Source organism: Rhinoraja longicauda, chromosome 1 (genome assembly GCF_053455715.1).
Source record: "Rhinoraja longicauda isolate Sanriku21f chromosome 1, sRhiLon1.1, whole genome shotgun sequence".
Lineage (NCBI taxonomy): Eukaryota > Metazoa > Chordata > Chondrichthyes > Rajiformes > Arhynchobatidae > Rhinoraja > Rhinoraja longicauda.
In genome coordinates, this window is record NC_135953.1 from 6,609,795 (window position 1) to 6,624,697 (window position 14,903).

Genomic DNA, 14,903 nt, shown 5'->3' on the forward strand with positions numbered 1-14,903 from the left:
TCCGGACTGAACCAATCGCTCCCTCTACACCCCTTAGGTTCCTATTAAATCTTTTCCCCTTCACCTTGAACCTGTGTCCTCTGGTCCTCGATTCCCCTACTCTGGGCAAGAGACAATAGACAATAGGTGCTGGAGTAGGCCATTCGGCCCTTCGAGCCAGCACCGCCAATCAATGTGATCATGGCTGATCATTCTCAATCAGTACCCCGTTCCTGCCTTCTCCCCGTACCCCCCGACTCCTTAAGAGCTCTGTCTAGCTCTCTCTTGAATGCGTCTACCCGATCTATTCCTCTCATGATTTTATACACCTCTACAAGATCACCCCTCTTCCTCCTGCGCTCCAAGGAATAGAGACCCAGCCTTCTCTGCTTCCAATATAATACTGGAATACCTCTCCCTTGTTGGTGACAGATGGGCGTTAGATTGTGTTCCTTACACTGTTTTGCAGCCCACCATTACTGATGAGCCCACAGGCATCTCATGGTCCAGCTGAGTTTGAAACCGGGAGCCTTGGAGACAGTAACAGCACTCAGGTAGGTGCAGGGGACAGGGCAAGGTCGGCATGTGATGGTGGGGTGAGGTGACTGATGCCGAGGGTTGCCAACTGTCCCGTATTTAGCCGGGACATCCCGTATATTGGGCTAAATTGGTTTGTCCCGTACGGGACTGCCCTTGTCCCGTATTAGGCCCGGGGGACGCTGTAGGCCCGGACGCTGTATGGGCGGCACGGTGGCGCAGCGGTAGAGTTGCTGCCTTACAGCGAATGCAGCGCCGGAGACTCAGGTTCGATCCTGACTACGGTTGCTGTCTGTACGGAGTTTGTGCGTTCTCCCCGTGACCTGCGTGGGTTTTCTCCGAGATCTTCGGTTTCTTCCCACACTCCAAAGACGTACACGTTTGTAGGTTAATTGGCTGGGCAAATGTAAAAATTGTCCCGAGTGGGTGTAGGATAGTGTTAGTGTGCGGGGATCGCTGGGCGGCGCGGACCCGGTGGGCCAAAGGGCCTGTTTCTGCGCTGTATCTCTAAAATCTAAAAAATCTAAAAATCTAAAGGCCTGAGGGCCGCTGTAGGCCCGGGGGTCGCTGTAGGCCCACACAGTGTAGGCCCGGAGGCCCAGGCGCCGCCTAATGGAGGTTGCATAGCAACCCGCCTCCAGGCCCGGGCGGCCGCCATTGGTGGAGCGGGAACATGTGTCCGACGGCTGGGTGAGGTCACCTTTTGTCCCTTATTTGGGAGTGAGAGAGTTGGCATCCCAATTGATGCCTCTCCTCCATAATGGGGCCTTATTTTTTGTTTTGCGTGGTTTGGGAACTCTAGGCATGGCCTGGATTAGACAGAGACTGGAGAATTTGCAGAGAAATGTGGACACAGCCCAGCCCGTCACACATTCCAATCTCCCTTCCAATGACTCCACCTATACCTCACGATGCCTCGGCAAGGCTGGCAGCACAATGAAGGACCAGTTTCACCCCGGTCAATCCCTCTTCTCCCCTCTCCCATCAGGCAAGAGGTACAGAAGTGTGAAAACGCACACCTCCAGATTCACGGACAGTTTCTTCCCGGCTGTTATCAGGCAACTGAACCATCCTGTCACCAACTAAAGAGTGGTACTGACCTCCCATCTACCTCATTGGAGACCCTCGGACTATCTATAATCAGACTTCACTGGACTTTATCTTCCAGTAAACCTTATTCCCTTCATCATGTATCTGTACACAGTGGACGGCTGGATTGTATTCGTGTACTGTCTTTCTCTTGACTGGTTAGCACGCAACAATAGCTTCTCACTGTACCTCGCTCGGTACACGTGACAATAAACTAAACTGAAACTGAACTGAACAATCTTGATCAAAACACTAAAATGCTGTTATAGACAATAGACAATAGACAATAGGTGCAGGAGTAGGCCATTCGGCCCTTCGAGCCAGCACCGCCATTCAATGCGATCATGGCTGATCACTCTCAATCAGTACCCCGTTCCTGCCTTCTCCCCATACCCCCTCACTCCGCTATCCTTAAGAGCTCTATCCAGCTCTCTCTTGAAAGCATCCAACGAACTGGCCTCCACTGCCTTCTGAGGCAGAGAATTCTTGTTGCATTAAGTGTTAGAGTCAGACTGGGATTACAAATGCTAAAAAGCCTCAAACTTGATCGCAAGAGTTAATTAAATTGCGCTACCATTATGTGTAGGAAAGAACTGCAGATGCTGGTTTAAATCGAAGATAGACACAAAATGCTGGAGTAACTCAGCGGGTCAGGCAGCATCTCAGGAGAGAAGGAATGGGCGACGTTTCGGGTCGAGACCCTTCTTCAGACGGATGTCAGGGGGGGCGGGACAAAGGAAGGATACAGGTGGAGACGGGAAGATAGAGGGAGAACTGGGAAGGGGGAGGGGAAGAGAGGGATAGAGGAACTATCTAAAGTTGGAGAAGTCGATGTTCATACCGCTGGGCTGCAAGCTGCCCAGGTGAAATATGAGGTGCTGTTCCTCCAATTTCCAGTGGGCCTCACTATGGCACTGGAGGAGGCCCATGACAGAAAGGTCAGACTGGGAGTGGGAGGGGGAATTGAAGTGTGTGCCGTGCTGTGATGCATCCCGATAAAATGCCCTCTGAGGCGCATCTGTGGCAGTTGGTGAGAGTTGTCGGGGACATGCCGGACTTCCTAGGCCTTCTGAGGGAGTAGATGAATTGGTGTGCTTTCTTGATCGTTGCTGCGTTACGGGTGGTCCAGGAGAAGTCGTTGGTGAGATTGACTCGTAGGAATTTGAAGTTTCCAGCCTTCTCTACTATGGCGCCATCAATGCAGACTGGGGCGTGTGTACCGCTTCACTTCCTGAGGCCGATCGCCATCTCCTTTCTTGCTGACGTTGGGAGAAAGGTTGTTGTCCTGACACCAGGGCACGAGGTCCTCAATCTCCTTCCTGCGCTCCGTCTCGTCGTTGTTATTTGATATCCGGCCCACAAAGGTGGTGTCCACAGTGTACAGATAAGGTCATAAGTGATCGAACCAGAATTAGGCCATTCGGCACAACAGGCCGACCGCCATTCAATCATGGCTGATCTATCTCTCCCTCCCAACCCCATTCTCCTGCCTTCTCCCCGTAACCCCTGACACCCGTAATAATCAAGAATCTGTCTGTCTCTGCCTTAAAAATATCCACTGACTTGGCCTCCACAGCCTTCTGTGGCAAAGAATTCCACAGATTCACCACCCTCTGACTAAAGAAATTCATCCTCGTTCTTAATTCTGAGGCTGTGACCTCTAGTACTAGACTCTCCCACTAGTGGAAACATCCTCCCCACATCCACTCTATCCAAGCCATTCGCTATCTTGTACATTTCATCGACGATATTCTTGCTATTGAGGGCGTGCTGCGTAGGTTTACTAGGTTAATTCCCGGAATGGCGGGACTGTCGTATGTTGAAAGACTAGGCTTGTATACACTGGAATTTAGAAGGATGAGAGGGGATCTTATCGAAACGTATAAGATTATTAAGGGGTTGGACACGTTAGAGGCAGGAAACATGTTCCCAATGTTGGGGGAGTCCAGAACCAGGGGCCACAGTTTAAGAATAAGGGGTAGGCCATTTAGAACGGAGATGAGGAAAAACTTTTTCAGTCAGAGAGTTGTGAATCTGTGGAATTCTCTGCCTCAGAAGGCAGTGGAGGCCAATTCTGTGGATGCATTCAAGAGAGAGCTAGATAGAGCTCTTAAGGATAGCGGAGTCAGGGGGTATGTGGAGAAGGCAGGAACGGGGTACTGATTGAGAATGATCAGCCATGATCACATTGAATGGTGGTGCTGGCTCGAAGGGCCGAATGGCCTCCTCCTGCACCTATTGTCTATTGTCCCCCCTCATTCTTCGAAACACCAGTGAGTACAGGCCCAGTGCTGACAAACGCTCCTGAAACGATACAGGATGAAAGGAATAGCAGAGTGCAAGATAAAATCCAGAAAATGTGATGGTCAGAAGGAATAGTAGAATTAGGCCATTCGGCCCATCAAGTCGAGTCCACCATTCAATCGTGGCTGATCTATCTCTGCCTCACAACACCATTCTCCTGCCTTCTCACCTATAACCCCTGACACCCGTACTAATCACGAATCCATCTGTCTTTGCCTTAAATATACCCAGTGACTTGGCCTCCACAGGTTCTGTTGCTGTGCTGTCTGTGTGTGCGTGGATCGCCACCTCTGCACGGTGGCCTGAGCTGATCAACGTATCGCCCTTTTGCTTCCACAGTCTGACGAGGAAACTCGGGAGAGGAGCGTGGAGCTCGAGAAATTACTGAAGAACCAGGCCGAGTGGATCTGGTACTGGTCCAGTCGCCCGGAAAACGTGCCCCCGAAGTGAGTTTTGGTTTCCCATTTTATCTTTATTATAGAGAGATACAGAGCGGAAACAGGCCGATTCCGGGCAGACCAGCGATCCCCGCACACTGACACTACCCTACGCACACACTAGGGACGATTGTACATTCATACCAAGCCAATTAACCCACAAACCTGCACGTCTTTGGGGTGTGGGAGGAAACCGAAGATCTTGGGGAAAACCCACGCAGGTCACGGGGAGAACGTACAAACTCCGTACAGACGGCGCCCGTAGTCAGGATCGAACCCGGGTCTCCCGCGCTGCATTCGCTGTAAGGCAGCAACTCTACCGCCGCGCCACCAATGACAAGTCACAGTGACAATAGACAATAGGTGCAGGAGGAGGCCATTCGGCCCTTCGAGCCAGCACCGCCATTCAATGTGATCATGGCTGATCATTCTCAATCAGTACCCCGTTCCTGCCTTCCCCCCATACCCCCTGACTCCGCTATCCTTAAGAGCTCTATCCAGCTCTCTCTTGAATGCACTCGGAGAATTGGCCTCCACTGCCTTCTGAGGCAGAGAATTCCACAGATTCACAACTCTCTGACTGAAAAAGTTTTTCCTCATCTCAGTTCTAAATGGCCGACCCCTTATTCTTAAACTGTGGCCCCTTGTTCTGGACTCCCCCAACATTGGGAACATGTTTCCTGCCTCTAACGTGTCCAACCCCTTAATAATCTTATACGTTTCGAGAAGATCTCCTCTCATCTAAAATTCTTTGTTTTCCACACGCAAGGTACGCATAGAGTCACCACATAAAGGGCATGACAAATTTACGTACAAACTCCGTGCAGACAGCACCCGTATTCAGGATCGATGCTGGGTCACTGGCGCTGTGAGGCAGCAACTCTGTTGGTTAATTGGCTTGGTCTAATTGTAAATTGTCCCTAGTGTATTATATTTTCATATTTCAGATTCAGCGCGGAAACAGGCCTTTTCGGCCCACCAAGTCCGCGCCGCCCAGCGATCCCCGCACATTAACACTATCCTACACACACTAGGGACCATTTTTTACATTTACCCAGTCAATTAACCTACATACCTGTACGTCTTTGGAGTGTGGGAGGAAAACGAAGATCTAGTTAGTATGCGGGGATCGCTGGTCAGGCGGGGACTCGGTGGGCCGAAGAGCCTGTTTCTGCGCAGTCTCTTTATCCTAAACTATGTTAGGACGTTCGGCCCATCAGGTCTACTCCGACTATATCAAATTTTGTTTGTTTTTCTCCTAGGGAATTCCTATTTAAACATCCCAAATATCCGTCTAGCCTGAGCGTACGGAAGACAAGTGTGATGAAGAAAAGGGGGATCTTCGGCTCCGAGTTTGTCGTGTTCATCATTCCCTCGCTCCTGATAACTCACCTGTTAATGCTGGGAGTGGGGTACGTTTTTGGTTTTAGTTTTTTAGTTTTAGTTTTTCGAGATACAGCGTGGAAACAGGCCCTTTCGGCCCACCGGGTCCGCGCCGCCCAGCGATCCCCGCACATTAACACCATCCTACACCCACAATTTTTACATTTACCCCTACGTACCTGTACGTCTTTGGAGTGTGGGAGGAAACCGAAGATCTCGGGGAAAAGCCACGCAGGTCACGGGGAGAGCGTACAAACTCCGTACAGACAGAACCCGTAGTCAGGATCGAACCTGGGTCTCCGGCGCTGCGTTCGTTGTAAAGCAACACCTCTACCGCTGCGCCACCGTGCCACCCTAACGTGTTTGATTACTGTGGAGATCATTCGCAAGGTCACAAGTGATAGGAGCAGAATTCGGCCCATCAAATCAGGTGCATAAAATCATGAGAAGAATAAATCGGGTAAATGTTGAGAATCTCTTGCCCAGAGTCGGGGAATCGAGGACCAGTGGATATAGGTTCGAAGTGAGGGGGAAAAGATTTGATAGGAATCTGAGGGGTAACTTTTTCACACAAAGGGTGGTGGGTGTATGGAACGAGCTGCCAGAGGAGGTAGTTGAGGCTGGGACTATCCCAACGTTTAGGAAACAGTTATACAGGTACATGGATAGGACAGGTTTGGAGGGATATGGACCAAATGCGGGCTGGTGGGACTAGTGTAGATGGGACATGTTGGCTGGTGTGGGCAAGTTGGGCCGAAGGGCCTGTTTCCACAATGTATCTATCACTCTATGACTCTTATCAAATCAACTCCGCCATTCAATCATGCCTGATCTATCTCTCCCTCCTAACCCCATTCTCCTGCCTTCTCCCCATAACCTCTGACACCCGTACTAATCAAGAATCTATCTGTCTCTGCCTTAAAAATATCCATTGACTTGGCCTCCACAGCCGCCTGTGGCAATGAATTCCACAGATTCACCGCCCTCTGACGAAAGAAATTCCTCCTCATCTCCCTCCTAATGGAACTTCCTTTAATTCTGAGGCTGTGCCCTCTGGTCCTAGACTCTCCCACTAGTGGAAACATCCTCTCCACGTCCACTCTATCCAGGACTTTCACTATTTGGTAAGCTTCAATGTGGTTCCCCCCCCTCATCCTTCTAAACTCCAGCGAGTACAGGCCCAGTGCCGTCAAACGCTCATCCCTCGTATGTTAACCCACTCATTCCTGGGATCATTCTCGTAAACCTCCTGGTGGACCTTCCTCCAGTGCCAGCACATCCTTCCTCGGATACAGGGAACCTAGTGAGATCGCACCTGGAGTACTGTGTGCAGTTTTGGTCTCCAAATTTGAGGAAGATTATTCTTGCTATTGAGGGCGTGCAGCGTAGGTTTACTAGGTTAATTCCCAGAATGGCGGGACTATCATATGTTGAAAGACTGGAGCGACTAGGCTTGTATACACTGGAATTTAGAAGGATGAGAGATCTTATCGAAACGTATAAGATTATTAAGGGGTTGGACACGTTAGAGGCAGGAAATATGTTCCCAATGTTGGGGGAGTCCAGAACCAGGGGCCACAGTTTAAGAATAAGGGGTAGGCCATTTAGAACTGAGATGAGGAAAACTTTTTCAGTCAGAGAGTTGTGAATCTGTGGAATTCTCTGCCTCAGAAGGCAGTGGAGGCCCATTCTCTGAATGCATTCAAGAGAGAGCTGGATAGAGCTCTTAAGGATAGCGGAGTCAGGGGGTACGGGGAGAAGGTAGGAACGTGGTACTGATTGAGAATGATCAGCCATGATCACATTGAATGGCGGTGCTGGCTCGAAGGGCCGAATGGCGTACTCCTGCACCTATTGTCTATTGTCTATTGACCTACATAAGACACGGTAAGACAGAAGCAGGCCCTTCGGCTCAACTCGACTGTGCCGACCAATACGCCACATCCAAGCTGGCCCCATTTGCCTGCGTGTGGCCCTTATCCCTCTAAACCTTTCCTATCTGTGTACCTATCAAATGTCTTTTAAATGTTGTTATAGTCCCTGCCCCAACTACCTCCTCTGCCAGCTCGTTCCATATACCCACCACCCTCTGTGTGGAAAAAGATAAATTGCCCTTTAGGGTTCTTATTAAATCTTCCCCCTCTCACCATAAACCTACGACCTCTTGTTCTTGATTTTAGTTTAGTTTAGTTTAGAGATACAGTGCGGAAACAGGCCCTTCGGCCCACCGAGTCCGCGCCGCCCAGCGATCCCCGCACATTAACACTATCCTACACACACCAGGGACAATTGTTTACATTTGCCCAGCCAATTGACCTACAAACCTGCACGTCTTTGGAGTGTGGGAGGAAACCGAAGATCTCGGACAAAACCCACGCAGGTCACGGGGAGAACGTACAAACTCCGTACAGACGGCGCCCGTAGTCAGGATCGAACCTGAGTCTCCGGCGCTGCATTCCCTGTAAGGCAGCAACTCTACCGCTGCGCCACCGTGCCGTCCTTTGCCCACGCTGGGTAGCAGATTCTGTCAATTCACCCAATCAATTCCCCTCATGAGTTGCTGGCTTCCATCCTTCCATCCATCCCTACATCATTCCATCCCTCCCTCCATCATTCCATCCCTCCCTCCATCATTCCATTCCTCCCTCCATCATTCCATTCCTCCATCCATCATTCCATCTGTCCATCCCTCCATCATTCCATCCATCCTTCCATCCCTCCATCATTCCATCCCTCCCTCCATCATTCCATTCCTCCCTCCATCATTCCATTCCTCCATCCATCATTCCATCTGTCCATCCCTCCATCATTCCATCCATCCTTCCATCCCTCCATCATTCCATCCCTCCCTCCATCATTCCATCCCTCCCTCCATCATTCCCTCCATCCATCCCTCCATCATTCCACCCCTCCCTCCATCATTCCATCATTGTATTCCTCCATCCCTCCCTCCATCATTCCATCCATCATTCCATCCGTCCATCCATCCATTCCTCCCTCCATCATTCCATCATTGTATTCCTCCATCCCTCCCTCCATCCCTCCCTCCATCATTCCACCCTTCCATCCATCCATCCATCCCTCCATCCATCCCTCCATCATTCCATCCATCCATCCATCCCTCCATCAGTCCATCCCTCCCTCCACCATTCCCTCCATCCCTCCATCATTCCATCCTTCCCTCCTTCCTTGCCTGACTGTACTGTCTCTATCTCCCTGCCACTGCTTTAGGATCTACATTGGCAGAAGGCTGGCAGCTTCCTCGGCGAGTAGCTTGTAAATGGCCGCAGTGAAGACGATGACCGTGAAGAAGAGGTGGACACCAGCTGCTTCAGCCGCCGCACACGTAGACAGGCGTAGCGGACGCCTGGGAGAGTTGCAAAGACTCAGTGTTCCTACTGACCCTCCGCTCTGTGCCTCTGTGGTAGCCGTCTCTGTCCTTTTGTCTCCACACTTCCACTAGTTCTGTACGCAGCTAGCTAGCCAGCCTGGGAACGCCTGCTAGGATTCGGCTGGATCCCCACTCCCCGCACCTGGAGCGTGTTTAGTTTAGTTTAGTGATACAGCGTGGAAACAGACCCTTTGGCCCACCGTGTCCGCACCGACCAGCGATCCCCGCACACTAACACTATCCCACACGCACACACACATACAGGACAACTTTACATTTGCCCAGCCAATTAACCTACATACCTGCACGTCTTTGGAGTGCGGGAGGAAACCGAAGATCTCGGAGGAAACCCACGCAGGTCATGGGGAGAACGTACAAACTCCGTACAGACGGCGCCCGTAGTCGGGATCGAACCCGGGTCTCCGGCGCTGTGAGGCAGCGACTCTACCGCTGCGCCACCGTGACCAGTTGTCGGTGAACCTGTACATTGGGCTGCACTCCAGGGCTTGTTCACCATAGCGTGCACAGCTGCACCACAGTCACAGTATGCTTACACGTGTGTGCGTGCTTGCACGTACGTCTGAGTGTAGGCTTGTGGAGACCGTTCCCTCTAGGGTTGCCAACTGACCCGTTTTAGCAGGAACATCCCGTACATTGGGCTACATTGGTTTGTCCCGCTCTTGTCCCATATTAGGCCTGGGGGCTGCTGTAGGCCCGAACACTGTAGGCCCGGACACTGCAGGCCCGGACACTGCAGGCCCGGACACTGCAGGCCCGGACACTGCAGGCCCGGACACTGCAGGCCCGGACACTGCAGGCCCGGACACTGCAGGCCCGGACACTGTAGGCCCGGACAGTGTAGGCCCGGACACTGTAGGCCCGGACAGTGTAGGCCCGGACACTGCAGGCCCGGACACTGCAGGCCCGGACACTGTAGGCCCGGACAGTGTAGGCCCAGAGGTTGCGTAGTAACCCGCCTCCCAGCCCGGGCGGCCGCTATTGGTGGAGCGGGAGCACGTGGCCGCTGGCTGGGGGAGAGGGTCGGTGACGTCACCTTTTGTCCCTTATTTGGGAGTGAGAAAGTTGGCAACCCTAGTTCCCTCACACCGTGCAAAATGCTCCCCTTGGACCAAAAGAGACCATTTTGGGATCTTTAACTGCACATTAATGTCAGGTGCGAATTTAAGGCCTCTCTTGGTGGGTGTGAAGAATCTTATTTTGAAGACATGGGGAATTCTACCCAGTTTCCTCATCAACTACAAACCAAATTAAGTGGGTCTTTTATTACTGCATAGTTTAGTTGAGAGACACAGAGTGGAAATAGGCCCTTCCACACTGACTGGCGATCGCCTGCACACACTAGTTATACTGTAGTTTTAGCAATATAGTGCGGAAATAGGCTCTTCAGCTCACCCAGTCCGCAGTGACCAGCGATTGCCTGATACATACTAGCACTATCCTACGAAGCCAATTAACCCACAAACCTGCACGTCTTTGGAGTGTGGGAGAAAATCAAGGGCGCCCGGAGAAAACCCACGCAGGTCACGGGGAGAACGTACAAACTCCGTACGGACAGCACCCGTAGTCAGGATGGAACCCGGGGCTCCGGCGCTGTGAGGCAGCAACTCTACCGCTGCACCACCGTGCCGCCCATTTTGTGAGAGAATCTTGAGAAGAATCTTATTTCGGAGAAGTCTTAAGGCAATTCTCCCCATTTTCCAACAACAACTCCAGACCAAATGAATAATTTTCTCTTGCATGTTTCTTGTTTTAGTTTTAGAGATACAGCTCAGAAACAGGCCCTTTCGGCCCACCGGGTCGGCGCCGCCCAGCGATCCCCGCACATTAACACTATCCTACACCCACTAGGGACAATTATTACATTCACCAAGCCGATTAACCTACGTACCTGTACGTCTTTGGAGTGTGGGAGGAAACCGAAGATCTCGGAGAAAACCCACGCAGGTCACGGGGAGAACGTACAAACTCCGTACCGACGGCGCCCGTAGTCGGGATCGAACCCGTGTCTCTGGCGCTGCCTGTATAGTTAAGTTTGGAGACGCAGAGAGGAAACTGGCCCTTCGGCCTGAGTCCGCCCGTGCCAGCCAGCGGTCACCTGTCCACTAGTTCCAGCCTACTCACAAAGGACAATTTTACAGAAGCCATTTAACCTACAAACCTGCACGTCTTTGGAGTGTGGGAGGAAACCGGAGCACCTGGAGAAAACCCACGCAGGTCACGGGGAGAACGTACAAATTTCGTACGGACAGCACCCGTAGTCGGGATCGAACCCGGGTCTCTGGCGCCGTGAGGCGGCAACTCTGTGTTGCACTGTCAATTTTCAATGGCCTGCCGTGGTTATGGGGGGTTTTGATTCCGGAGAGGGGGCTTGAGAAATGGTGACTATGTCCAACGTAGGCAGCACGCACGCAAATTACCCGCTCCCGATCTGGGGAGGTACTGATGGAAAGTACCAACACACAACTCTTTCCAGGCCACTTGAGTTCACTTTAAATCCTTTAATGTGGACCCATTGGTGGCACTAAGGGTGGTGGGTGTGTGGATCGAGCTGCCGGAGGAGGTAGTTGAGGCTGGGACTATCCCAGCGTTTAAGAAACAGACAGGAACATGGATAGGACAGGTTTGGAGGGATATGGACCAAACGCAGGCAGGTGGGACTAGTGTAGCTGGGGCATGTTGGGCGGTGTGGGCAAGTTGGGCTGAAGGGCCTGTTTCCACACTGTATCTATGACTAATGTGGCTGGGATATTGTTGGGCGGTGTGGGCAAGTTGGGCTGAAGGGCCTGTTTCCACACTGTATCACTCTATGACTAATGTGGCTGGGACATTGTTGGGCGGTGTGGGCAAGTTGGGCTGAAGGGCCTGTTTCCACACTGTATCACTCTATGACTAATGTGGCTGGGACATTGTTGGCCGGTGTGGGCAAGTTGGGCTGAAGGGCCTGTTTCCACGCTGTATCACTCTACGGTTCGAGGTCTGGCGCCAGCAGTCATCGTGATCCCAGCTCCAACAGCGTCGTGTTTTCTGCACCTTGACAAAGTGTTTTGGGGCTTGGGAGGATGAGGGGTGATCTTATAGAGGTGCACGAAATCATGAGAGGAATTGAAGGACATTCCTTTAGGAAGATAAGGAGGAATCTCTGTAATCAGAGGGTGGTGAATCTGTGGAACCTATTGATGCAGAAGGCTGTGGAAGCCAAATCATTAGTTGATATATTTAAGGCAGAGACAATGATTTGTGATTAGTGCGGGTGTCAGGGGTTACGTGTAGAAGGCAGGAGAGTGGGGTTAGGAGGGAGAGATAGATCAAGTATTTTGGACTAAATTGGCTTGCCCTGTACGGGACCGCCTTTGTCATGTATTAGGCCCAGGGGGCGCTGTAGGCCCGGACACTGACGTTCTTTTAGGAAGGAGATGAGGAGGAATCTCTTCAGTCAGAGGGTGGTGAATCTGTGGAATTCTTTGCCATAGAAGGCTGTGGAGACCAAGTCAGCAGACATAGACAGATTCTTGATTAGTACGGGTGTCAAAGGTTATGGGGAGAAGGCCAATTCTCTGAATGCATTCAAGAGAGAGCTAGATAGAGCTCTTAAGGATAGCGGAATCAGGGGGTATGGGGAGAAGGCAGGAACGGGGTACTGATTGAGAATGATCAGCCATGATCACATTGAATGGCGGTGCTGGCTCGAAGGGCCGAATGGCCTCCTCCTGCACCTATTGTCTATAAGGCAGAATAGAGATAGATCAGCCATGATGGATTGGCGGAGTAGAGACGTGATGGGCCGAATGGGCTAATTCTGTTCCTATCTCTTATGATCTCTTGTTACAGCACCCGAGGTCAGGATTGAACCCATGGTTTCTGGCTTTGAGGGGCAGCTGCTCTACCGGTTGTGCCACTGAGCCTCACTCTGGGTGTGGGGCTGTGGAAGCCGGACTCTTCAATTCATTAAGTGACACAAAGTGCTGGAGTCACCCAGCGGGTCAGGCAGCATGAATGGAGAACCGTGATGACTGACCTTTCAGCTTGGCGATCCTGAAGAGACATAGACCAAGTGGGTCCGTTGGGCCCAAACCACCCCTGTATTGGTGCACCACCCCCGTCCTCCTCCCTCCTCCCTCCCTCCACCCCCTCCCTCCACCCCCTCCCCTCCTCCCTCCCTCCACCCACCCCTCCTCCACTCCCCTTCCCCCCTCCTCCCTCCCTCCACCCCTCTTCCCCTCCCCACCACTCCATCCTCCCCAAGTGGATTTGTTGGGCCCAAACCACCCCAGTATTGGTGCACCACCCCCTCCCTCCCTCCACCCTCCCCTCCCCCTCACTCCCTCCATCTCCTCCTCACTCCCTCCAACCCCTCCCCACCACTCCATCCTCCCCAAGTGGATTTGTTGGGCCCAAACCACCCCAGTATTGGTGCACCACCCCCTCCCTCCCTCCTCCCTCCCTCCACCCTCCCCTCCCCCTCACTCCCTCCATCTCCTCCTCACTCCCTCCAACCCCTTCCCACCCCACTCCATCCTCCTCAACCCCCCTTATCCTCCACCCCCTCCCCCCTCTCTCCTTAGGAGATAGATTTAAACTATAACATGTGAATAACTTAAAAAACATAACACCGATTTCAATGAAACTGCTTCCATTAGCGCCAAAGGGACGACGGTGATGAAGGTTGCGCCTAAAATTGTCACGCTATCGTGTACCGTTTTGGCTGGAGTTCCGGAACAAACAAACAAACAAACGAGAGTTTTAGAATGATAGATTAGCAGCGGCCAGGCATAATTCTCCATTGGCCCCCGTTGCACGCTTGCTGTGAACTCTTCCCTCCTGTGTCTGAAAAGCTCGAATCAAGGAGTGTTGGATGGAAATCGAGAAGACGGCAGGGTTGGCACGGTGGCGCAGCGGTAGAGTTGCTGCCTCGCAGCGCCGGAGACCAGGGTTCCATCCCGACTACGGGCGCCGTCTGTACGGAGTTTGTACGTTCTCCCGTGACCTGCGTGGGTTTTCTCCGAGATCTTCGGATTCCTCCCACACTCCAAAGACGTGCAGGTTTGTAGGTTAATTGGCTGGGTGTAAACGTAAATTTCCCCTAGTGGGTGTTGGGTGGCATTAGTGTACGTGCTGTATCTCTAAACGAAACTAAACTCTTAGGTAGACACACGATGCTGGAGTCACTCAGCGGGCCAGGCAGCATCTCTGGAGAGAAGGAATGGGTGACGTTTCAGGTCTGAACAAGTCAAGTCAAGTCAATTTTATTTGTATAGAACATTTAAAAACAACCCACGTTGACCAAAGTGCTGTACATCAGTTCAGGTACTAAGAACGAACATACAATGGCACACAGACATAACAGCACATACATAAACAGTTCACAGCGCCCCCTCAGAGGGCCTCAAACGCTAGGGAGTAGAAATAGGTTTTGAGCCTGGACTTAAAGGAGTCGATGGAGGGGGGCAGTTCTGATGGGGAGAGGGATGCTGTTCCACAGTCTAGGAGCTGCAACCGCAAAAACGCGGTCACCCCTGAGCTTAAGCCTAGACTGCGGGATAGTCAGTAGCCCCAAGTCGGCCGACCTGAGGGACCTGGAGATAAAGTGGTGGGTTAGAAGATTCTTGATATGGGGGGGGGGGCGTTTAGGGCTTTGTACGTGAATAGGAGGAGCTGGAAGTTGATTCTGTACTGTACTGGAAGCCAGTGGAGAGAGGCCAGAATCGGGGTGATGTGGTCCCTTTTACGGGTACCCGTCAGGAGTCTCGCTGCGGCGTTTTGGA

General features: G+C 52.0%; 1 protein-coding gene across 1 annotated transcript in view; it reads left to right on the forward strand.

The window, feature by feature from the left end:
- LOC144596822 (BCL2/adenovirus E1B 19 kDa protein-interacting protein 3-like) overlaps window positions 1-13,424 on the forward strand; it is a 39,391-nt gene extending 25,967 nt beyond the window's left edge. The window contains exons 3-6 of the mRNA XM_078405699.1: window positions 449-533; window positions 4,249-4,355; window positions 5,609-5,758; window positions 8,961-13,424. Coding sequence (XP_078261825.1) covers window positions 449-533; window positions 4,249-4,355; window positions 5,609-5,758; window positions 8,961-9,009 — 391 coding nt within the window. The 3' untranslated portion in view covers window positions 9,010-13,424. The remainder of the gene's footprint in view (window positions 1-448; window positions 534-4,248; window positions 4,356-5,608; window positions 5,759-8,960) is intronic.
- Window positions 13,425-14,903: the final 1,479 nt, after the last annotated feature.